This window comes from Culex pipiens, chromosome 2, assembly GCF_016801865.2.
Source record: "Culex pipiens pallens isolate TS chromosome 2, TS_CPP_V2, whole genome shotgun sequence".
Classification (NCBI taxonomy): domain Eukaryota; kingdom Metazoa; phylum Arthropoda; class Insecta; order Diptera; family Culicidae; genus Culex; species Culex pipiens.
Genome location: NC_068938.1, coordinates 78,868,005 through 78,894,665, shown reverse-complemented (window position 1 = coordinate 78,894,665; position 26,661 = coordinate 78,868,005). Strand labels below are relative to the sequence as shown.

Below are 26,661 nucleotides of genomic sequence, written 5' to 3'. Positions count from 1 at the left end.
TTTCATACACTTAGGAGCCCAGGGCGGCGAAGTCCTTGTAGATAAAAGGAAGACACTAGTGGTTGGTACTAGCAATGGTGGCCGACAGCTATAAAGTCAACATCGTTTTTCGTTTCGTATCTTTTGAAGGAATTTTTTGATCGAGTTGGTGTCTTCGGCAAAGTTGTAGGTATGGATATGGACTAAACTGAAAAAAATGCTACACGGCAAAAAAATTTTTGGTGATTTTTTATTTAACTTTTTGTCACTAAAACATGATTTGCAAAAAAACACTATTTTTATTTTTATTTTTTTATTTTTTGATATGTTTTAGAGGACATAAAATGCTAACTTTTCAGAAATTTCCAGAATGGGCAAAAAATCTTTGACCGAGTTATGATTTTTTGAATCAATACTGTTTTTTTCAAAAAATCGAAATATCGGTCGCAAAAATTTTTCAACTTCATTTTTCGATGTAAAATCGAATTTGCAATCAAAAAGTACTTTAGTGAATTTTTGATAAAGTGCACCGTTTTCAAGTTATAGCCATTTTTAGGTAACTTTTTTGAAAATTGTCGCAGTTTTTCATTTTTTAAAATTAGTGCCCATGTTTGCCCACCTTTGAAAAAAATATTTTTGAAAAGCTGAGAAAATTCTCTATATTTTGCTTTATTGAACTTTGTTAATGCGACCCATAGTTGCTGAGATATTGCTATGCAAAGGCTAAAAAACAGGAAAATTGATGTTTTCTAAGTCTCACCCAAACAACCCAACATTTTCTAATGTCGATATCTCAGCAACTATAGGTCCGATTTACAATGTTAAAACATAAAACATTTGTGAAATTTTCCGATCTTTTCGAAAAAAATATTTTCAAAAATTTAAAATCAAGACTAACATTTTAAACGGGCCAAACATTCAATATTACGCCCATTTGAAATGTTAGTCTTGATTTTAAATTTTTGAAAATATTTTTTTCGAAAAGATCGGAAAATTTCACGAATGTTTCATGTTTTAACATTGTAAATCGGACCTATAGTTGCTGAGATATCGACATTAGAAAATGTTGGGTTGTTTGGGTGAGACTTAGAAAACATCAATTTTCCTGTTTTTTAGCCTTTGCATAGCAATATCTCAGCAACTATGGGTCGCATCAACAAAGTTCAATAAAGCAAAATATAGAGAATTTTCTCAGCTTTTCAAAAATATTTTTTTCAAAGGTGGGCAAACATGGGCACTAATTTTAAAAAATGAAAAACTGCGACTATTTTCAAAAAAGTTACCTAAAAATGGCTATAACTTGAAAACGGTGCACTTTATCAAAAATTCACTAAAGTACTTTTTGATTGCAAATTCGATTTTACATCGAAAAATGAAGTTAAAAAATTTTTGCGACCGATATTTCGATTTTTTGAAAAAATCATTATTGATTCAAAAAATCATAACTCGGTCAAAGATTTTTTGCCCATTCTGGAAATTTCTGAAAAGTTGGCATTTTATGTTAGAGGACATAAAATGCCAACATATCAAAAAATAAAAAAAATTAAAAATAGTGTTTTTTTGCAAATCAAGTTTTAGTGACAAAAAGTTAAATAAAAAATCACCAAAATTTTTTTTACCGTGTATCATTTTTTTCAGTGTAGTCCATATCCATACCTACAACTTTGTCGAAGACACCAACTCGATCACAAAATTCCTTCAAAAGATACAGATTTTTGAATTTTCACATATCATTTTTGTATGGACAGCTGCCAAATTTGTATGGAAAATTATATGGACAAACTAATGATGCAAAATGGCTTCTTTGGGCATACCGAAGGCACCAAAAAAGTTTCAGCCGGATTAAAAAATACAAAAAAAAATCGAATGACCGAAAACTCAGAGAATTGCTCTACTTGCTTTTCCTGTCACTCTTGAACGACGAAATAGCCTACTTTTATGTCCCAAAAATAACTGAATCGAATAGCAACACTTTTCAAAATAAATGCTGAAAAGTGCTACTTTTCAGCACTGAAATGGGTGTTGAAAAGTTGAACTTTTCAGCGCTTGTTTCGAAAAGTAACACTTTTTAACATTTTTTTTCATTTAAACGATTTATTGACAAAATACTTGAAAATTTGACTTCAAATTTCCCTTAATGGGAAATAATTTCGGAATTGCAAAAAATGTTGTATGGAACTCTTTGCAAAACTTATTTTTTTCAGCACTCTTCGTATTTATCCAACTCGGTGAACCTCGTTGGATAAATGTACGACTCGTGCTGAAAAAATCCTCTTTTTGCAACTTGTTGCATAAACTACTATTAATCAAGTACTCATGCTCGAAATTTCCGGCTTTTTCCGACTGTTGTTACGAAAGTGCACACTTGTCCTGGAATAGTCTTGAAATATAATTATATTGTGAATTTTTGCATTGTTTATGAAAAGTTTCACCGCTATTGAAAATTAAATAGTAATAAATAGTGGTGATTAACCATCTACAACCCCGCATGTTGCAATCAATTTTTAGTATTGGAATGATAAACTCTTATAATTTTAGGGTTGGAAGTTTAACTTGTTTTATATGACTTTGTCAGTGTTTTTTAAAAAAAAATATTTTTTAGGCGTTAACTTTTCTTTATATTATGAGCAGTTCTCTCAGATTTCGGTCACTCGTTTTTTTTTGTATTTTTCCAGCTACAACTTTTTTGGTGCCTTCGGTATGCCCAAAGAAGCCATTTTGCATCATTAGTTTGTCTATATAATTTTCCATACAAATTTGGCAGCTGTTCATACAAAAATGATGTATGAAAATTCAAAAATCTGTATCTTTTGAAGGAATTTTTTTTATCGATTTGGTGTCTTCGGCAAAGTTGTAGGTACACTGAAAGAAACCAACATAGCAACTTCCCATGTTTTACACATGAATCTGCCCCATACGACTTGGCATGTGAATGTCACGTGTAAATCATATAAAAAAAATCAATCGCGTGCCACGTTAGCTTCATATGGAAAGCATGTATACTTCAAGTGTCATCACACATGATTATCACGTGAAATTCTTATCTCAATATAATGAAAAACACGTTAGCTTCACGTGTCATAGCACATGATTATCATGTGAAATTCATAATGAAATTGATAGGATTTCACATACAAATCAATTTTTTTTTTTCATTTTCAAGAGATAATCTTTTGAATTTTTACGTAGAATTTTATTTAAAATCAAATAACCTGCAGCACTCGAATTCAATTGAATGTTGGATGTTGATTGAAGCGGCTGCTGTATCTCGTTCGCAGCAGGTATCTGGAAAAAGCGTACAAGAACTAAATAAACCAACTCAGAACCGAGAATCTTCTTCTTTACCTGAGCGCCTCTGGGGCAAGGTGGCGATCGGACAAAATATCCCAACAGCACCTGTTCCGTTCCGCCCTCTTCCTTCGGAATCTTTTCCCAGCCAGATGTTGATTGCGGCTGCTGGTGCGCTCCGCCGGGCGCGTGCGGCGAATGGTCCGCGTTTTTGCCGGATGTTGATTGAAGCCGCTGGTGCGCTCCTCCGGGCCGGCGCAGTGAATGATCAGCGTTTGTTCCGGATGTTGATTGAAGCGGCTGCTGTGTCTCGATTTCAACAATTTTATCCGGATTATCGGGGTCAACCTGAGCATCTGTGGACACAAAAGACTTTTAGTAAACTGCATTTCATTGCAAACAATTTAAACTATATTTACCAAGGAGAAAATTAACAATTTGGTCCGGGAAATTGAACCGTGCAAATGATTCGTCGTGATCACGCGCCATCTTGATTGCCTGTGCCTGTGCCTTCACACTCAAAATCAAATCAAGTCAAAGTAACGTGCTTTACACATGAACTTCATTGTATAGGGCAGTTGGGGTGAATCCAAGAGCAATTCACTTGAATCAAACATGAAAATCCAATGAAAAAATAGTGGATAAAAATTGATGAAACGAATGCGGTTTTCACATGCATTCATAATGAAAGTCATGTCAAAACCAAAGGAAAAGCACGTGAATTTATTGTGTTGATGTTTGGAGACTCTCACGTGAAAAAACACTTGAGATTGCAATGTTGGTTTCTTTCAGTGTATGAATATGGACTACACTGGAAAAAAATTATACATTTTAATTTTTTTTTGATGATTTTTTATTTAACTTTTGGTCACTAAAACTTGATTTGCAAAAAAACACTATTTTTAATTTTTTTCATTTTTTGATATGTTGCTGAGAAAATTCTCTATATTTTGCTTTTTTGAACTTTGTTGATACGACCCTCAGTTGCTGAGATATTGCCAAGAATAGGTTTAAAAACATGAAAATTGATGATTTCCAAGTCTCACCCAAACAACCCACCGTTTTCTAATATTGATATCTCAGCAACTAATGGTCCGATTTACAATGTTAAAATATGAAACATTCGTAAATATTTCCGAACCTTTCGAAAAAAATATCTTCAAAATTTTTAACAAAGACTAACATTTTAGAAGGGCGTAATATTAAATATTTGGCCCTTTTGAAATGCTAGTCTTGATTTAAATTTTTTGAAAAATATTGTTTTCGAAGAGATCGGAAAATTACATCTAAAAATGAAGTTGAAAAATTTGTGCGACCAATATTTCGATTTTTTGAAAAAATCAGTATTGATTCAAAAATTCATAACTCGGTCAAAGATTTTTTGCACAACCTGGAAATTTCTGAAAAGTTGACATTTGATGTCCTCTAAAACATACCAAAAAAAGAAATAAATAAACATAGGTTTTTTTTACAAATCAAGTTTTAGTGGCAAAAAGTTAAATAAAAAATCACCAATTTTTTTCCCCGTGTATCATTTTTTTTTTCAGTGTAGTCCATATCCATACCTACAACTTTACCGGAGACAACAAATCGATCAGAAAATTCCTTCAAAAGATACTGAATTTTGAATTTTCATATATCGTTTTTGTATAAACAGCTGCTCAATTTGTATGGAAAATTATATGAACAAACTAATGATACAAAATGGCTTCTTTGGGCATACCGAAGGCACCAAAAAAGTTTCAGTCGGATTAAAAAATACAAAAATTAAAATTCAAAAAAAAAATACCGATTTCGTAAAGAATTGCTCTTATGTGAAAACAAGTATGCAGTAATTTTTGTAGTGTACCAGACTATGTTTCTAAGTATTTTTTAGAATTTAAATGATAATGATGCCATTCTATAGCTAAAAATAAGAAAAAAAATAAAAAATAAAAAAGTGACTGTAAAAATATGAAAAAAAAACTAGAAAGGAAAAAGGTAATGAAAGGTGTTAGAATAGGCCAAGCACTACCAAAAACAAACATAAACTAAACAAGATAAATGCAAATTTAATTACTATTAATACAACAAGAAAAACATTAAACAAGAGAAGTAAAGTTTTTCGTAGAACAAAAGTTACTCAAAATTACCTCCTAAACAAGGAAAAAAAATAAAGGATAACAAATTTGGGCAGTAAAGGGTTGAATTTGGAATCAAATGATTCAAAACAGGGGCCAGTTTTTAGTAATTTTGCATCCTGAAAGGTTATGTTTTTGAAAAAAAAGTTCGTTGGTCAAAATAATTAGGCTCATATTTTTGTTTTTTTTTTTTTTTTTGCGTCCACAGCAAAATATGCTGAGAACTCATTTCTATAGAGAAGCATGGTACTTTTAGTTTGGTTGTTATATCGAGAAACGATATTTTCTTCAGAAAATCATATCTAAGATTTATGTAAAGGATATTCACCATTTTAAAGATATGTTATGATAAACATTCTAAAAAAGGACCATGCCGAATTTGGCACCATCGGAGCACTTTTGATCTGGGTCCTTCTGGTTTGACGTGGAATCGCTAATACATTTTCTAAAAAGTTCCATAATCAAATAAAATTATTATTTCTATTAAAAATTGCCTCTACTCTCCCAAATTTAAAGTTATTTACATTGTGTTCAATTCGAAGGAGCAGCACGGTACATTGTTGCCTTATTTACTATCCCGTTAATGTTTTTCTTTACGTCCTGCTTACCTTGTTGCACAGCTGCGCCACTCCGATGACGCCCTGCTCGTCGCAAATGGGAAAACAGAGGATGTTCCTGTAGTGACGATGGGAAGACAACGAAAAAAGAAAAGAAAAGAAGACAACAATCATCAAACGAATCGGGACTTGTAGAACCACGCAGGATGAAGGTCACGCGACGACGCTTCCTTACCGCGTCTTGAAGCCCGTCGACTCGTCAACGCCCTTGTAGAACAGCGGGTGCTGGTAAGCGTTCCGGATGTTTAGCAGCTTGCCCGTTTGTGCCACGTATCCGGCGATGCCCTTGCCGCTCTCGATCCGGATCTCCTTGGACGCCTTGGGAATGGGGAGGGAAGAAGACGAGACAAAGAGTCAAGGTTAGTATGAGTGGATTAAAGGGGAAGCCATCAAAATTAAGTTGATATTTTTTTCTGATCAGCACTTTAAGATTGAATTGTATGAGTCTCATACACTTTTCTGGTTTACAGTAAAACACAACAAACAGTCTGCTGAAAATGGGTAGTTTCCCCCTATGTATTATGAGCACGGTCGTCATTTTGGTTTCCCCTTGATGAAATGCCAAACGAAATCCATCGAATCGACTGAGATTGCGATTACGCGATTTCTGGCATGATGAAGGTTCAGTGTGGTGCGTGTATGAGGACACGTTAGGGTAAAGGAACTTATTTTAGACATCTCAAAAAAGAGAAACCTATTGAAAATTTGATTTAATGTACGAGAAAAAAAAACTGTACCTCGCAATAAATAAAAAAAAAAACGAACTTAAAAAGACAGTCAAAAGTTGGCCCTGTTACCCTTTGAAAATGGTTCGTTGGTATAGAGACAATGTAGCGATTCTTATAGTTTGAAGAGGAAACTTCCGCGGGAAAAAATATACGGCAAACGGAAATAAAGATCGGTACTGTGTTTGTTTATGGTACGACGCAAAGATACATATCTGGTTGTGGGGAGAAGCTGCGTGGGAGTGAGACGAATTGTTTACGCGCCCTTCGGATTCGCAGGATTGCCAGGAAAAAATAGGACATGTTTGATTTGTTTGTCTTTACTCTGCTGGTTCTCGGTTAAGATCAGTGTAAGAGATGTAGTGTGTGAAAAAGTAAAATATAGCTTCCAATTTATCATGAGCTAAGTTATGTAAGATATTTTTCAAATTTGGTCTTCAATTCATGATTTGTAGAATGTAGGGTAGGGTGACAATAAAAAAACGACTTCAGGGATACCTCCTGGCTCGATTCCTTAGGCAAAAATAAGTACCTATATGTGGCAATTTTGAGCCAAATCGGTTAAGGTCGCTTTTTATCATTGAAGTTTATATGGGAAAAATTGGAAAAATGTAAGCAGAAAAACATCGTTTCAGTATTTTTCTGCCAGGTGGCGCAGGGCTCGCCCAATTTTGTTTAAGTGTGAGATTCTTGAAGGAAATTCAACTTCCTACAACATTGCTCAAGGGTGCAAAACGATCTGAATTAATCCTGATTTTTGATGATTTTTTAAGTAAAAAATATTTTATATTTATTTTATATATGCCTCTTGTATAGTTTTAAGTATTTAAGCCGATTTCTTTTCATCGCATTGCTAATTACTCATAAGGATCAACTTTGAAAAAGTTGTAGGACATTTAATTTTCTACAAGAATCTCACACTAGGGCAATTTTGAGCGAGAACTGCGCCACCTGCTGCCAACATCCTGAAGCGATGTTTTTCCCCAAACATTTTCGTGATTTTCCCCATATAAACTTCATCGATGAAAAGCGACTCTTAAACTTTAACCGATTTGGCTCAAAATTGGCATAGTTACTTATTATTACCTAAAGAATTGAGCCAGGGGGTATCCCTTGAGATTCTCCAATTTTTTTTTTCTTGTCACCCTGAAAATCCATTTGAAATTTTTTTTTTCTGGGGGTTCCTTGGATAAAATAATTAGACCCGTATTTTTTTGTTTGGCCATTAGGGTGACCTACATCGTGCTACGGTGGTTCGAAAAATGGCATTTTCGTCATTTTGCGCAAAAAACCCTTTTTTTTCCGCGCCATTTCATCCAATATTAGCTGCCTTAGACGCAAAAGAAAGGTGATTAGTTTGGCTATTTGAGGAAAATTGTAAGAAGTTTCAAAAATCTAGCTTAACATTTGAAAAAGTCGTATGAAAACTTAAAATGGCGTTTTGACCGGGTCTGGACCAAAGAGCCTATTTTCAGACATTGGATTCCTCGGAAAATTCACAAAACATGTCAAAAAATTAGCGATCCGATGACGAATCGTACGTGTCCGAGACATGATTTTATTTAAATAAAAACTGAGCTGTTTTTTCTCTTTTTCGTAAGTTTCCTGTTTTTGCGCGTGGCGCGTCGAAAAACTCAGTTTGCTCATATTATGTAAACATGAAGGTGGGTCTACGAGCTTTTGATAAAAAGTTCATTTTAAGAGCAGGATTATAGCCTTACTTCAGTGAGGAAGATAAAAATGCGAGCTAAAACTGCTTATAAACAAAATATCAAAATTTTAGTGGACACTTGTTTTCACTATCGAAAAATTGCAACATATCGATGAATTTTTGTTTTTTTTTTCTTATGCTTTTGAGCAGAGCTGAAAATGTCAGGGGTCATGACGCGAAAATCGGCGACGCATACACGTTTTTTCAGATCCATTCACTGAACCGCAAAACCGTGACATGAACAAACCCGACTCAGTCGTGAGTGCCCTAGCTCACTGAGCAGCTGCAATGCGAGGCAGTAGTCGACCAACGCTCATTCGACGTTGCACGCACACACATAAAGAAACAAGTTTTTACACAAAAAGTTGGTATTTATGCGTGGAAATGTAATTTTGAATATAAGTAATGGTTGTTTTAAGTGTTTTGCACAGTCTAGAACCATTCAATTGTTTAAAAATAGTCAAAATAGTGTTTAGAGAGGATTTTACGTGTCAGTCATATGACACGAATTGAGTGAGTGTAGCTCATTTTTTCACGTCTCTCATTCTCCAGCAGCCGACCGGCACGAGTCAGGCGGCAGTGGTTGAACGGACACAGTAGGCTTACAGTCACATGCTAGCAGTGAACTGACATTTTGGTTTGCTTCATGTGTACGCTGGGTTGGAAACATTTTGCAGGCCTGCTTTTGAGTCTGTTACCGATCTGTGCTCCGAAATAACAAGTTTGTGAAAGGATCAAAAAATTGTTATTTGTTTCAAAATGCATAAATAAATGTTGAGCAATGTATTCGGAAAAGTTTACCATCAACTTTATATGTTTTTGCCTTCCTCACCTCACTGAGGCACTCGAAAAATGAACTTCTTAAATACACCTCTCAGATATACCTTCACGTATACCTATCGACTCAGAATCAAATTCTGAACAAATGTCTGTGGGGATGTGTGTAAACATGATTTTTTCCACACGATTATCTCAGAACTGGCTGAACCGATTTTGGCCGGATCCGCCTAATTCTGTTCCTTTTTAGGTCCCCTAAGACCATATTAAATTTTATTCTGTTCAATGAAGTACTTTTAAAGTTATGCCATGAAAAAGTATTTTTGTGGCTACTAAAAAGAGTGATTTTTGCCTAACCTCAAAGGCTGGATCTTTTTTCTTGCGCGCGAGAGTCGCGCAGCATGCGTATCGCCCGGTTGCCACATTGCAGTGCAGTGTCTGCGTCTCTTCTGGAAAAAGTCTATATTAATTATGATGCTGAATACATCATTTTGTTTCGACAAAGATTCACACGAACTTTTTACTGAAATATACAACTCATGAGACATTGTTTACTAAGACTATGGGGACAGCATGCAATTCCATCGTGCACCTAATATTGGCATATCACGACTTTTAAATTCAATTACAGTCCCCCCTTTCTCCTTTATTTTGGAGATTTGGTTAAAAAAGAATTGAAAATTACTGTTTTGGTAAAAACAATAATGATAAAAAAAATTAATGAAGAAAAAAATTAAAAATTAAATAAAAAAAAAACTCTTAAAATAATTTGAAAATACAACCTAAAATCGACGTCGTCGTGCTATCTTGTCGCACCCGCCATTTTGACGTTCCGAGAACAACGCGTTTTAATGTTTGACCTTGAATAAACAAAAACGAAAGCACGCAATGTAAACAATAACAAACACGTTTTGTTTGGCTCACCATTCTGTGCATTGTCCCAAAGTTTGGTTGAAGTTGGTTGCTGGAGTTCCGAGTTATAATTACAAATGTTTACGGTAGTCTAGCTTGTACGTGCGACAAACGCATCCTGACTTTCCTGGCCTGAAATCCCTTTGGCCTTTTGTCGCACTTACATCAATTTTCATGGAGTGACAAGATAGCACGACAAGATTGAAACTACTTTGATATGTAAAGTGACAAAAAATGCACGGAGTTTTTTCGGTTTTTGTTGAATATCTCAGGATTGAAATCGAATTTTGGGGATCTGTGAAGGTCAAAAGGTGAGGCATTGTGAGCTGCACAAAATGGCGTTCTTAACTCAATTTGGCCCAAAATGCACGTACGACATGTTAGCACGATGGCGACGAAATACAACATGAATGTGAGGAAGGCACGAACCACCTTACGGTGGATTAAGCAACGTTTTTTAATGAAAATTAAAATTGTAGTCAATAAATTTTTCTGACCAATGTATTTTGGTGTAATTTTGAAGAGGGTGACAAAAATTTAAAATATAATTTTCAAAGGCCTTAGCTTTCAACTAACACAACAGGCCATAACAGTTCCTCTCAATTGTTTGTTCTGGGTGGCAAGATTCTGTAAAGCGATGTTTTGCTTGCTTCTCAAGGAACCTTGCTTTGTTTAAAAGGTAAATAATGTGTAGAAATCATTGATTCACCAAAAAAATATTTCGTATATATTTTGGTGTATTTGTGGAAGTTTTTGGGATCTATTTACTGTTTTTTTCTTGGTAATGGTAAAAGATAAAAATCTAAACAGAGTCTGCAAATGAGAATCTGCAAACGAGGCAAAAATAAGATCATATCGTTAACCAGCTAGAGCTACGTGTTTTCCCTTAATTGAAATTGTAACACTGCAGAGTAATAAATTTGAATCTTATTCCAATTTACAAATCCCGTTACTTCCAACGCTCACTGATTGCACAAAACACAACTCCAGTTTTCAATCTGCTCTGCAGTGTCACATTTTGTCTTGCCCCAAAGAATTGGCTCGTTGCAGCATTCCAGGCACGATTTCACTGCTGCTGCTGGTGTGATGAGACCTAATTGAGGGAACCGAAAAAAATCGATATCAGACCGATTGGTCAATGATGAGAGAAGCCGCCTCGAAGGAAGCCAAAGTTCAACGCGCGTCCCTAAATGACGAGATATTTTGTTGTTTCTTTCGCCAACTTTAGTTGAGCCTGGACCTGCCCGCACACACTGTAATAACACACCCTGGTCGACAGTTTGGCTCCGTCACTTGTGTTGGCATTGCGACGGAAGTACGTCGTTGGAATATCCTCCCAGAAAATCTTATTCTGAGGGGGATTGAAGGCTGTGTTGCTTCCGGTGGTGAATAAAGTTGGAGATGTTATTCGACTTACTTTTTTGTATGCATAAAAATGAATCAAAAATATTAGTAACCAGCTCTGAACCTTCCTATCGTACAAAAAGACACACTGTCCAACTGCGGATGAAGCAAATCGGATTTCATCCCTAAGCTTGGATGGTGCAGAGCTAACCAGCCCTGTGTGTGTGTCGAAGAAATCATCCCAAGCGAGAATTGGACCCTCGTCCACAGTTGCGAATTTCCGTTTCCGGATCAAAGAAGTGCTCTCGAGCAGTGTTGCCATTTTGCACCGCACGTACACAAACAAAAACACGTGTACTCAAAGCTCTCAAGTCATGCGAATCGAATTTCCCGCCCAGAATAATAACTAGACTGGCAAGTTTTGGGCTGATGCTTCCAAAAGACGGCGTTGGGGAGAAGAAAATTCGTTCGGGCAAAATGCTGAATGCTAACTTGAGAAAGATTGGCATCAACTTTGCCAACCTAGAGAGTCCTTCCAGTTGAACAAATGAGCAGGTTTTGAAAACTTTTCGAAACATCGTTTCGCCATTAGGTACTAATGATTTGGGCGTCGAAATGGTTGAACACGGTAAAATTTGAGAAAATGGAAAACGAAAGCAATCCAGATGGGGCCCAATTTTCAAAGCAAGATGAATAAGATGATTGGTAGTAAAGGGTGTACAAATGTAGTCCTAAAAGAGTAAAATGCACGAGACCATAATTTGGTTTTTGGGAAATTTTAAGTTTATAATCTCAAAATAAATTATTGATTTTTATTTTGATATTCAGAAATTTCTTAAATTGTGCTACCAAAACCAGATCAAATGTACCAGGGTTTCTCACTAGTCGTTCTTTTCCTATAAAACTAAATTCGCTGAAGCGGCAACAAACCCCAATCAAAAGATGGAAATTTCACCCCCTTTCTTCAACTCACCTCGTTACCGTCAAACACCTTCGACACCAGCTCGCCGGTAGCCTTGTCCAACAGGAAGAGCGAACACCGTTCCGCCGTGGTAAGTTCTTTGGCTTCTGTCATAACGCCCCGCAGCAGCTGGCCCAAGTCACCTGTAGAAAAAAAGCGAAAAAAACGAACAATGTGTCAATATGACGTGGGACTACAACGTAACAGGGGTTGAGGTGCTAATTAAAAATCCCTACTAAATCATGACCAAACAACCCTCCTATCATACACTGTCTGCTGAGTCGTGTCGGACACGACTTCTACAGGAAGTGGAAGTTGGGTCCAACGAACGGACGACAGTTCCACAAATATTGACTTAACAATGTGTGCTCTCAAGAATTTGCATTCTGTTGATACGAACTGCACAATATTTTTAGTTAGCAGTAGTTTTTTTGCACTTTATGCATGATGACTCTTTTAATTTTTTTTTCGTATGTGCTTGGTGACTTTAAGAGAAAAGTTTTCACTGACGTTGTTATCTATTAAGACAAAAGAGAAAACTGATGAAAAGCACATTCTATGAATTGCAAAGAACAGACCATTGTTGGCCTGTCCGACACACATTTCTCCGACAGTCACTCCAGGATGCTCCAGGTCAATGTGTAGTAGCCCAGTAGTAACAGACAGAGATACTGCTGCGAGTGCAACAACGTTACTTCTTGTACAATAACTGGGGATGTAACTAGTTTCAGCATTGTACTTCTTTGCGAACGTGCCACGTGCAACAATGTCCTGCATTTTTTCTATAAACACCTGTCGCGAGGGAAGTTATCTTGTACTGAAAAACTGGAAACCGTTACACAATATGTATAATCTTTAAAAAATATCAACATTATCTTCAAGATATGAAAATATTCATTTTCATATCTTGAAGATAATGTTGCAAGACAATTTGCAGGATAGCAAGATTAATGATTATTTTACGATTTCGCCGACAGTGTGAAATCCGTCAAAATATGAAATTTCCGTAAAATTCGTGAAATTAGTAAAAACAACGGCCCGAAAAATCAGGGGCAAAAAAAAATTTCTGGTTTTTTTTTATTTTTATTTATTTATTTTATTTATTTTTTTATTGGGCCTTAGAAACATATAAAAGACAATAGCTCGTAGGATCTCGTCGATAAAATGGATTTTTTTCAAAAAAAAAATCTAAATTTTAATGGAAAAAGACGACTTATCAAATAAAAACTATTTTAGATGCCATTTCCTGCGTTCGAAATCACAATTACCATGTTTGAGATCGATTTAAAATATTTCAAATTTTTGTGAGTTTCGATGCACACTACCGCAAATAGTTTTTTTTCGCGGAAAATTCTCAAAAACCATGATATTTTGAAAACTAATGGTTGCAAAACAACTGGGCAAGTGTAAAATGTCTTTTTAAACACATTTTCCTTCAACGATAATGCTATGGCTTGAAATTTCAACTTTTATATATTTTTTTATTTTTTAAATCGAGGGGGGGGATTAATAACAACTTTACCACACAGAAAAAAAATGATGATTATATTTATCAGGAAATGAAGTCAGATTTTGTGTAGAAAAAGATTAATTTAACCTCTGAAAATGATTAATTTTTGTCAGTTTTTGATTAATTATCATCAGGTTCACATTTTTACACATTTTTAAAATAATATTACACAAAAAAGAGGTAATATTCAACCAACCAAATTTTCAACCTTTCAAAATTCAACTTTTTTTCTGTGCATTGTTTGATATTTTATGTAAAGTTTCCCCAAGAAGACAATAATAGTAGTTTATGCAACAAGTTGCAAAAAGAGGATTTTTTCAGCACGAGTCGTACATTTATCCAACGAGGTTCACCGAGTTGGATAAATACGAAGAGTGCTGAAAAAAATCAAGTTTTGCAACGAGTTCCATAAAACATTTTTTTGCAATTCCAAAAAACACACACTGAGTGAATTTTTATGTCAAATTTTCATGTATTTTGTCAATAAAGCGTTTAAATAAAAAAAATGTTGAAAAGTGTTACTTTTCGAAACAAGTGCTGAAAAGTTCAACTTTTCAGCACCCATTTGAGTGCTGAAAAGTAGAACTTTTCAGCATTTATTTTGAAAAGTGTTGCAATTCGATTCTGTTATTTTTGGTACAGAAAAGTAGGCTATTTCGTCGTTCAAGAATGACAGGAAAAGTAAGTAGTTTCACGACGGAATTGTTGTTTTTTTGCAATTCCGTCGTGAAACTACTTACTTTTCCTGTCATTCTTGAACGACGAAATAGCCTACTTTTCTGTACCAAAAATAACAGAATCGAATTGCAACACTTTTCAAAACAAATGCTGAAAAGTTCTACTTTTCAGCACTGAAATGGATGCTGAAAAGTTGAACTTTTCAGCACTTGTTAGGAAAAGTTATACTTTTCAACATTTTTTTTATTTGAACGATTCATTGACTCAATGCATGGACATTTGTCCTATAATTCTGTCCAAAGGGTGTTTTTCGGAATTGCCAAAAACGTTGTATGGAAATAATTGCATAACTTGATTTTTAATCACTCGTCATATTTATCTAACTCGGTGAACCTCGTTAGATAAATCTCGGATTAGTTTTCAAAAAGCCGTAAGAGCCATTGGTAAACAAAGTCCTTTTGGCGTTGGTATTCGACCTACTTACGAAAAACCAATATCAAAAATGCTCGAGATTGGTCATCTACACGTCCTTCAAGTGCCCCAAACTAAAAATAAATGAAATTTTGTTTCATTTTCGAGAAAAACGAAAATTAGTGTCAGAGGACACGGTGGCTCTTACGGCTTTTTGAAAACTCACCCGAGAAATGTACGATTTGTGCTGAAAAAATTCTCTTTTTGCAACTTATTGCATAAACTACTATTTTAAACATAAGCTCTTTGGTCCCGAGATCATTAAAACAGCGTTTTAAGTTTGCATACGACCTTTCCAAACATAAGACTAGATTTTTAAAACTTTAAACTATTTTTCCTTAAAAGCCTATCTAATAACCTTTCATTCGTGTCCAAGACAGCTAAAATCGATAGAAATGGCTTGAACTTATGATTTAAAAAAAAAATGGTTTCTTCGAAACGCGAGTAGGTCACCCTAATGGCCAAACAAAAAAATACGGGTCTAACTATTTCGGCCAAGGAACCCCCTCAAAAATTTTGAGACCGATCGAAGAACATTTTTCGAATCATACTGTTTTCGTGGAGAACGTGTATAGAATAAAGGAGATTAAAACTTGGTTTATCCAAGATAAAAAGAATGTTGCTTCATGACATTATTTTTGATCTAGGAAATCAAAGCTTAGAATATGAAAAAAAATCACGAAATTTGATGAGTTGATTTAACTAACTCCGTAAAATTAGAAAAAAGCTTTTTTTGCTTTAAATATTTTTTGCTTCTTGTTTTTTTAAAGGGAATTTTTGTTGGTCGAGACGATAACTTCCAGGAATATATTATTATGCTTTAAAAAAAAATCAAGGTAAATTAATAATTTCAGATGTATCATGTTTTGTTTTGGAATTCAATAAAATGTGAAAAAGATAAGATAAAAGCGGATCAGAGAAAACTTTTAAGCTTTATAAATCAAATACTGTCATTCGGGGTGACATTGGGTATAGGAGATGAGATTGGGTCATACAAATTTCAGCATTTTTGTATGACCCAATCTCACCCACCAGACCCAATATCATCCCTGATGACGGTATGATAAAAAAAAAACAAAGCACTTATTGAGCATGTACTAAATATGTTAAGCATAAAATATTTATTTTTTAATTCAAACATAAAATTTCTAAGTAACTTTAACATTTAAAACGTTCTGAGAAGTTTGATGTTTTGAATTTATGGTCTTCATTAAAATTGCAATTTTGAGTTTGAAAATCACTTAACTTAACCATAACATAAAATTTGTTTGTTAAAAATGATCATACGATTTAACGTTAGCAAAGAAATCAATTTACAAAAAACTGCTAATCAAAAAATAAAGATTTAAATTAAGTAATTCCAGCAAAGCAGCCGAAGCCAAAGTGTAAACATAGAGTCTATCCTGCTCACGTCGGTTGATGTTTGCATTAGGAATGAGCAGGATAGATTCTTTGTTTATACTTCGGCTTCGGTCCTATTACAATGTTTTCCTAGAATTACACATTCAGAGTTATGTATGTTATGTAAACAGCTAAGAATTTGTTTACTTCAGATTTGCTATCTCTTACTAGCAAAAGTTTTTTGTCAAGCGACTTCTAGCTGGTTTTTTTGATTGACCGCCCGATATGTCAGCCAAAATATTTTGCAGAGCTGTGACAGCTCGAGCTCGATCATTGTTTGCATCAGGACAATGTGACAAGAGGTTTCTTTTTTGGGTTAAATTATACTTTTATCACTGAGCCTACACAACCTTATGGCTGAGATATGATAAATTAAATAGCTTTTTTGGTATGAATTGAATAATTTGATAAATTCATTGAAAAATATTTTAAAATCCTTGCTTCATAATGAACAACATCGTAGAACTCTAGTGTTTCATATGATTATAGGAAATATTAAAAAAAAACTCTAGAACTTTTTTTTATTCTATATTTGGCTTCAGTTGCCAAACGTGCCCTGGTTTGGATATTGAATGCATACAATTTTTCTTCAATTGCAACTTTAAATCAGTATTCAAAATTATTTCAATCCCAATAAAAAAAACATCTTCTGTAACACAATTTAATCCGATTGCCCTGATTGTCTAATATACGGAGGCGGAGGCAATCGGATTAAAACGTGCCGCGAGTAACTGACAGGTCGATTACCGTTTATTACGGTGATCGTTTATGCACGTGTGCTTCACCTCCCTCGCTTTTTGCAAACGAGGTGGGTTTCCGCCGTCAGCCGAAAATTCTCACTCCGTAATTCTTGCGTCGCTTCGCTTTGTCTTCAGATGTCTCTCAGCCGCCGTGAGCTGGGTTTACAACTTTTGCCACCCATCAGCTTTTTACGAGCCAAGGTGGGGTAAGGTGGGTTAAGCTTAATTTGGCACAATTTAAACGAAAATGATTGTTAGATCACGTGACTGTGAGATGCTTAAGACTTAATCTATGTTTCGTACCATGCGTCCCCATTAAAACAAATAATATAAGACGCATGGTAATCTCATTGCAATTTTGAGCTAACTGATTAAGAAGGTTAACTATAGTGTGATTCAAGGTGGATTCTGTTTGCTGATAGCAATAAATTTGAATGCCATCAAATTTGAATACTACTGATGAATAAAGATTTATGATACCGATAAGTGAAGCTAATAACAATAAATCGACTCTGGTTAGTGCTTTGAAAATGAAGGCGAGCGCGGTCTTCAATTCTGGCCAATCAATAAGTGTGGCCAGCAAATCGTTAAACGAATCATTTGCTAGCAGCAGTAACCGGATTGTAGCATCAATTCAAATCGGCATCAATTGAATTTAGTCACCCGAAAATTGATTTACGCTGGAGCGTCTGCCTTTCAAGGTTAGTTTGGTTTCGAATTCCATTTCGTCAAAGTGGTAGTTTATTGCCGGCGGGAACAAACGATGGACAAGGTTTGTTTTTGTTCAATGGTATGAAGATCTACGCCGCGCATGAATTGTTTTTTGTTGATTTGAATCAACAAATTTAGCTAAAAGACATACTTTTTAAATAAAATTTAATCTTTAAAACAATGATTCACGCATTTAAAAATATTCATTAGGCAACCGACCTGGAATCCCAGGAATTTAACAATTAGTCATAATTTCCCCCTCCAACAACAACAACACAGTTATTCCAGAGAATCTCAGATAAGAGACTAGATATATCTATATGAAGCTGGTAATTGCAAAACCCCGCAATCACAGCTCATCAACCTTGAGGAATGCGACGATTGCGTCAGCTGAAAACCCGGAATCAGTTGGGATGGGACACCACGAGCAGCCGGAAGGGAACGGAAGCAGTAGCGGGACCGCGTCACAACAGCCCGCAACCCGCTGACGGGACAGGACAGAGGAAAATTGCCATTTTATGCGATGATCAGTCGTTTCTCCCTCGGGGGTATCCTTATGGACCAGTAATGTGAAGAAAGTGGTCGAGGGCGAAAAAAAGTGGCCAAAATGATCTGTTAAATACACATTTTAGAATGTTTGTTTCTTCTCAAAGTTAGTTAAATCGACCGATAATAATTTCAAAAACTTTTATGGGTTCAAAGCAACTAAGGAAGTTGTTGTCTTCTTATTCCAAAAATGATTGACCGAACCAATCTTGAAATTATTTGATTGCAAAAATTGACAAATCTTTTCGGAAATAGTAGCTTAGAAGATGAATTTAAAATTCAATCGAATGTTCCCGGAAATTTGAAGTTTCTAAAATGTCTGTAACAAAAAACTGGGTGCAAAAGCTGATTAAAAAAAAGAAAGTTAGTGGAAAACTGTATTTGGACACCTAGACAGACCGACATTTTTTTAGTTTCGGTTCTGAGTCGATAAGTACACGCTAAATCAGGAGCGCATTACTCGGTAATCTTTTTACCGAAATTGCACAGTAAAAGTAAGATTTTACTGAGCTGTCGGTTATTTTTACTAAATTTACTGAGCCATCGGTATTATTTTCTTTAAAATACCGTACTTCAGTAAAAAAATACTAATCTACTCAGTTAACCAGTTTTGACGGTAAACTTCTGGTGCTAGGTAATTTGTATACCGGTAGCCCAGTAAATATTAATGTGTTTTACTGTGTTACACACACCCAACTGGCAGTCGCATGATTGTGATGCATGGCGGCATGAAAGTATATCAGAATCTGCATGAAAACTGTCCTCATGCATTTTTTGCGATATAGGGGTATGACATTTTTGCCCGTTACCGACAATTATCGACATTACCGACGGCTTTTTGGTTGTATTACACAAAAAAAACCCTTAATAGAACGAGGATTGAACCACCAACTTCTTGGTTATTAATCCGACACGCTACCACCGCGCCATGGACGCTTGATGAAAAGTTAGTGAAAGAGCACCAACTTATGCTTCTCTTTGGAGTGTTGCTCGGGGACGGGCCAGCGTTATATGTTGGTTATATGTGTTGGTGAGAACTGCAGATCGCTGAAATGTTTACACGCGGGCAAAAATGATCTAGGGGCTTGCTGCAAAAAATGTTGTAAAATATGACATTTTCTGCAGCAAATCCACTGTTGCACATTTTGAGATATATTTTTCGTTTGGGTGCAGTAGATACTTATGTCATTTTCTTGCTGTCATTTTTAACTTTGAAGTCAGTCATTGAACGTGCATTTTTTTTTCAAAGAAGCGCAGTTCTCTACGGAATCGGTTTTTTTCTTTAATTTTAATTTTTGTATTCTTTATTCCGGCTGAAACTTTTTTGGTGCCTTCGGTATGCCCAAAGAAGCCATTTTGCATCATTAGTTTGTCCATATAATTTTCCATACAAATTTGGCAGCTGTCCATACACAAATGATGTATGAAAATTCAAAAATCTGTATCTTTTGAAGGAATTTTTTGATCGATTTTGTGTCTTCGGCAAAGTTGTAGGTATGGATAATGACTACACTGACAAAAAATGATAAACGGTAAAAAAACATGATGATTTTTAATTTAACTTTTTGTCACTAAAACTTGATTTGCAAAAAACACCTTTTTAATTTTTTTTTTTTTGATATGTTTTAGAGGACATAAAATGCCAACTTTTCAGAAATTTCCAGGTTGTGCAAAAAATCTTTGACCCAGTTATAAATTTTCGAATCAACAATATTTTTTTCAAAAAATCGAAATATTGGTCGCAAAAATTTTTCAACTTCATTTTTCGATGTAAAATCAAATTTGCAATCAAAAGTATTACAATGAAATTTTCATAAAATGCACCGTTTTCAAGTTATAGCCATTTTGAGGTAACTTTTTTAAAAATAGTCGCCGTTTTCCACTTTGTTAAATTAGTGCACATGTTTGCCCACTTTTGGAAAAAATATTTTTGAAAAGCTGAGAAAATTCTATATATTTTGCATTTTTGAACTTTGTTGACACGACCTTTAGTTGCTGAGATATTGCCATGCAAAGGTTTAAAAAGCAGGAAAATTTATGTTTTCTAAGTCTCACCCAAACAACCCACCATTTTCTAACGTTGATATCTCAGCAACTAATGGTCCGATTTTCAATGTTAAAATATGAAACATTCGTGAAATTGTATCAAATGTTTGGCCCAGTATTAAAAAAAATCTCGGGATCTCCCAAAAAAAGAAATTTTACCGTTTCCCGGGAAAATTGTAAATTGCCGGGGGATTCCCTAAATTCAAGCGGAAGTATACATTTTCTTAACCATCTGCACATTTTTTATATTTCTAAAAAAAATTAAAGAACTACATTTTATTTAATAATATTTGCGTATCAGTTCGTCTCAAAATTTAATATCAAGGTTTAATTCAGGTAATATTTATTTCTGAAGCATTCACAACTGGAAATCGATCTTGTTTATTTGTTGAGCAACAAAAATTACGATATTTTGCAATGAAAATTAACTCATATGATTCTGGTTAGTTTTTTAAACGAAAATTGTTGTTACGGTACCTCTATCCGCCAAGATCGAACTTGAGTTCATTTTACGTTTTTATTTACCATTTCAAAATTGTATGAAAATCATTAAATGTCTCAAAGAGGGCCGTGCGAAAAGAATTTGGCTAATTTGTTTAAAATTGTTCGAGAAAATACAGTTTAAGGTAGAACTTTAGAGCTATCAAGGGCGTATGAGGTTTAAATATGAATTAAAAATATCTATTTTTATTGCTATGAAAATACTTTTAGCTACTTCGTATTATAAAAGAAGCTCAAAAAATTCAAACACATTTCAAAAACTCGCTCCAGATATTTGAAAAAAAAATGAGTTGTGATTTCATGAAAAAATTTATTACAAGTGAAAAAGCAGATTTTTAAGGTACATTCAATGTTTATCTTGTTATTCATGAGCTCAAACCAGAAAGTTTTTTTTTCTGGAAAAAAGCTTCGCAAAAAAAACTTATTTTTCGCATGATTTTGTTCATTTCAAAATTGATGTTTTTATATTATTCTTTATCATATTCTATCAAACTGTTCACAGAAACATATTTGAAAGCAAATTTTATGGTTTTGGAGCATGATTCATTTTGCTCACTGTCCAATCACTGTGATAAGAAAAATAATATTTCTTAACAAAAAAATACAATTGATTATTTTTGCGAATTGAAATCCGCTTATTAGTTTAAAGAAATTATAGGTATATGCTCTTAATGTTGTATGTTTCAAATTTCCCGGGATTTTTTTTTTAAATTATTATAGTGTTTTTCAGCCGGAGGCCGGGGAAAATTGTTGAAAAAATCGGAAATCGGACGCACTAGTTCCAAGATTTTGCTCTTGAATTTGTAATTTCACATAATATAATTTGTTAAAAATGCAATTCAACAGAAACGAGTGCAACTTCAATTAGTTCCTGATGTAAATCTAAACATTCTTTTAATTTTTAACAAGCATTTTAAATACAGTTTACAAATAAAAAAGTTTTTCATATCAGATCTACAATTATTTTTTGAAGATATTGTTCATTACAATATTCAACAAAATGCATATAGTTTCTTAATTCAACAAAATTCCAAAAAGATTATAATAGTAGTTTATGCAACAAGTTGCAAAAAGAGGATTTTTTCAGCACGAGTCGTACATTTATCCAACGAGGTTCACCGAGTTGGATAAATACGAAGAGTGCTGAAAAAATCAAGTTTTGCAACGAGTTCCAAATAACATTTTTTGCAATTCCGAAAAACAACCATTGAGTGAAATTTAAAGTCAAATTTTCATGTATTTTGTCAATAAATCGTTTAAATCAAAAAAATGTTGAAAAGTGTTTACTTTCAAAACAAGTGCTGAAAAGTTTAACTTTTCAGCACTCATTTCAGTGCTGAAAAGTAAAACTTTTCAGCATTTATTTTGAAAAGTGTTGCTATTTGAAGCTGCTATTTTTGGTACAGAAAAGTAGGTTATTTTGTCGTTCAAAATGACAGGAAAAGTAAGTAGTTCCACAACAGAATTGCAAAAAAGAACATTACTCAACACTTCTTTGAAATAAAACGCAAAAAACCTTTTTTATTTTTTATTTCTTGTAAAATTTATTTTAATTCATCAACGATATTAAACAAAGATGAAAACATTGCATTTAAATATTTTGAATAGAAATTATGTGTTTTAATTCATTTGTTTAGTAAAATAATACATATTGAAATCGTAGGTATTATTTTTTTGCAATGTGTTATATTTTTCTGCATTATCAATAAATATAAAAACTGCTTTTAACATAGTTTTGCCTGAATTTTATTAAAATACTAAAATTTTGATGAAATTAAGGAAAACAAAAAAAATCTTTATTGCACTTATTTTAATGATTCTAGTTTTCACGAGTTAGAGGTTTAGGACGTGCTTCATTTTGGAGGTATTTAAGCAAATTGATTTTATAAAACCTTAATAAAATTAAAACAGCTGAATCATAAATTCTTGAATTTTTGTATTAGGTCCTATAAGCAAATGTTAACATTGAGTGTATCCCTTTCACACCTTATGTCAATATCCATTATAGTAAGCGGAATACACTCAATATATACATTTGTTTGTTAAACCTAATAAAAAAAATCTAGAATTCAACTGACGGAAATTCTTCAAAATTTCCCAAGATTAACCCGATACTCCTTTTTCAAAGAAATAAATTGTGACAGGGGGTTTTATTTTTGTATCTAGAACTACTGCTAACTTTTAAGACACTTTTCTGTTAATAATTTGGCTAAAAGTATACGTTTATTTTGAGCAAGTTTTTGAGTACCGTGAAATTGCCGTGAAATTTCAATGTTTTGTAATTGGCATGCCACGTAATTTCGATTTTTTTTGCCGTGAAAAATCACTAGCCGTAACCAAGAGTAATTTTACGTCATGAACTGGTAATTTTTTTATTTTTTTTTATTGAATTTCACTTTTTTACAAATTATTTTACATAAATCACACAAAATTGAGTGAATATTCCATTCCATTACATTTTCAATCTTCCAAAATTGAACTTTAATAACAGTTTATAAATTTTAGAATACAGTGCCATTCCGTTTAGACTACACGACTTTCCTCTCGTCAAAAAAGCCGGATGAACCAATCTAATATTTTACACAACAATGAACCATTTTAAAAACCGACGATGATGATTTTGAAATTAAATTTATTTTTAATCTTTAAGTTTCACAAAAAAATGTTATAAAAAATCACACGTTGCCACAGTCCGCAAGTCATCTTCATCCGGTTAAAGAAAGTCCAGCTGGGAAACCCGAAGCAAATTTGTCACCCTCGGGAGGGGTTGAGAAGCACTTACATTGACGTATACTTTACAAGCATTTTACCCTCCCAGCGAAGAGGAGCTGCCAGTGGACCAGCAGACCAAGGGGAATCCAACAGATATGGTGGGTCCCCCCAGCGGAGGCGTCCTATCGATAGTGCACCCTTGTGGAGTATAGTTTCTATTGGCATTTTCTTCGTCAAACGACACTTTTATTTGCTACTCTTTTTATTACACTCTCGCGATACACTGGAATGGAATGATTTTGTAGTAGGGGGTGTTAAAAATAACTGCAAATTTTAATTGTTGATTGATTATACCACATTTAAAAAATTAAACATGAATCAATAAAGATATTAGTAAACAACATTCAACTGTTTTACATTTTAAGTTCTTTCTCCAGAAGTCATGCACGTGTCTACACGATTGGTTTTGCTGAATCGCACCACAAATCGCGGGACAAATCGAACCGACACACACAAACACACTCCAATACACAGCGGACTTTCCCGGTCCGACCGGATACGGGTTTCCATTCACAAGCAGTTTTCCGAATGGCAAATTTCAATACCCGTAACATCAGCGGTTCAGAAAGACGCAGGTGAACGAACATGTTGTAGCTGTTGTGCACGCTTGTTACATTTAGTTTGAAAAAATAACAGCTATTTAGCTTAAATCTAGATTTTTTATTTATAAATTTTTCTTGAAAAACTGAAAACCAAGCTTTGTGAGTTTAAAAAGACAATTTAAAATCAAACAAAATTAGGTTATTTATGGCCAAATACGTGCGACATGATAGCACGACTGCAACGATAAGCGAACGCACACACACATTCAGTGACGGAAAATGAGAAGAAATTGCGTCACTTGCAAAATACAATCCGAACCAAACGGAAAGGTTAAATTTCCTTCGGTACTGCGTGTGTATGTGTGTTTGTACGTGTGCTTCCGTGATGCAAATGTTCAGAGATTAGAGCCAAATCCTCTGTATTGTGCCCATTCAGTCTCGTTTGAGCACACACACACACACATACAAAACACGGTATGGAAATTCATTGCTAAGCTTTTCTTTTTACCATAAATGGCTCGTGAATGTGTTGGTGTGTGCGTGTATGTGTGTGTGTGCAACAGGATAGGAAAACTTCTCCAGCCAGTGAGTCAGCATTAGCATCCTCAGAATGGGTAGGTAAACGAGAAAATACGACTTTGACTGCGCCGGGGAAGAGAAGTGAATGGTGAAGCTTTTCCCTGCCTTATCCTATACAAACAAAAACTAACGAACGAGCACGGACTAATAGAACACACACACACACCGTGCCAAGGTGAAACATGCTTGATGAATTGAATAAACGTTGAATGCTTAGCGGCTTAAGTGCTTCGTTTAAGAGTTTCTTAAAGGCTTGTGTATAATGAAATGAAATCATCTCTCTAACCACTTCTTTAAATAAGACATCGTGCATAGGATAAATACCACAAAGGGAAAAGCCATCAAGTTGCAGAAAAAAAGTTCGACAGCACATTACCCCAGCATCGGACGGCCGCCAGTGCGGGAAAATAGCAGAAAATTTTATAACCCTTATAACTACCAGTTTTAACGACCGACCATAATTGAATTAATGTTCATGATCGTTACGTTGAGTTATTATTCCTCGTCGGAATTTGGACCCCTCTTTCCATCGCCCTTGTATTATCTACGGGTCTATGAATAACTCAGTTATGACACAATACAGTATTCTGTGGATGCAGAACTGGCCCATTCTTTTAACAGATCGTGAATGCAACAGTGAAAGCATGGAACAACAGCAACAACGAAATTGTTTAACAAATGTGAATTGCTATGTTACAAGTCTATTTCATTTGTAAAGCATATTGTCACACTGCCACTTCGCATTACAGAAGTCAAAAATTTTGAATCGGAAAATTATGTAGTGATTTTTCCATCAATGGTATAGTTTTTGCCTTTCCAATGAGCCTGAGAAATTGAAGCTCTGGCAAAATTATCAAAAGTTATGAGTAGTGAAGTTAAACAGACAAAGCATTGAATGAGAGGATGTTGCTGTTTAAGATGAATATAATTTATATGAAGTATAAATATGAGGAAGTCACCAACTACTTAAAGGTGTGTTTAGTAAAGTTAGTTTTGATGAAAAATATATTAAGCAGGCCATCAATTCGGAAGGATCACATTTTCAAAAACGTCTGTTTTAAATATATTTTTTACAAAATGGTATCTTGGCAGCCGCGAAGCACCACGTGATAAAAAAAAAGAAAATTAGATCAAAAATACTCCTTGACATTTAAAAAAAACAAAGATTTTTAATTTCCCGGAAAACGGGATTTTTTTTTAAATCCCGGGAATTCCCGGGAAAGTTTAAAAACAGTCATAAAATCTATGTTTTAATTCTATTTGTCTTTTTTTTTCAAGCTCGAAATCATAGAATTGGCTCAACACTATTATTTGGTGATATTCTACACTTTAATCTTAACAAAGAGAGCAGTTTTTAGATAGCTTAAAAGATTTTATTCTTTGTTGTGCTTTGGATTTTCAATGCACCAAAATTTCTCATTCAATATCATTCAAATTCGCTTTGCTTCGCTAGGAGACGGTGATATTAGCGGATTGCAGACTGGATTTCACCATGTTATTTTGTGATTGTATAAGCCCAAGTTGCCTAAGAAACTAATTCAATATCATTCAAATCAAAGAAAAAATCTCTTATAATTGTTTTATATTATTTATATGACATGACTGTAAATTCATTTAAAATGTGTAAAATAACAAAAAACAACAAATGAAATAATACCAGTCAATATAGAATATTTGATAAGCTTTTTTATGTGAAAACTATATTACCAATTTAGTCACTACCGCCAACT

General features: G+C 34.3%; 2 protein-coding genes across 6 annotated transcripts in view; both read right to left on the bottom strand.

Moving 5' to 3' along the window:
• The window catches only part of LOC120422973 (cGMP-dependent 3',5'-cyclic phosphodiesterase-like), a 121,208-nt gene that overhangs the window by 15,614 nt on the left and 78,933 nt on the right, over nt 1–26,661 (bottom strand). For all 5 annotated transcript variants that reach the window (XM_052708939.1, XM_052708938.1, XM_052708941.1 and 2 more), the window contains exons 7-9: nt 12,447–12,577; nt 6,180–6,322; nt 5,996–6,062 (exon numbers count right to left, since the gene is read on the bottom strand). In XM_052708939.1, the coding sequence (XP_052564899.1) occupies nt 5,996–6,062; nt 6,180–6,322; nt 12,447–12,577 (341 nt within the window). The remainder of the gene's footprint in view (nt 1–5,995; nt 6,063–6,179; nt 6,323–12,446; nt 12,578–26,661) is intronic.
• LOC120422974 (uncharacterized) lies at nt 3,127–4,032 on the bottom strand. The gene is made up of 3 exons (XM_039586574.2): nt 3,687–4,032; nt 3,325–3,623; nt 3,127–3,264 (listed from the first exon to the last, which is right to left on the bottom strand). Exons 2-3 carry the CDS (start codon nt 3,621–3,623, stop codon nt 3,207–3,209), a joined length of 357 nt encoding a protein of 118 aa, XP_039442508.1. The 5' UTR covers nt 3,687–4,032; the 3' UTR covers nt 3,127–3,206.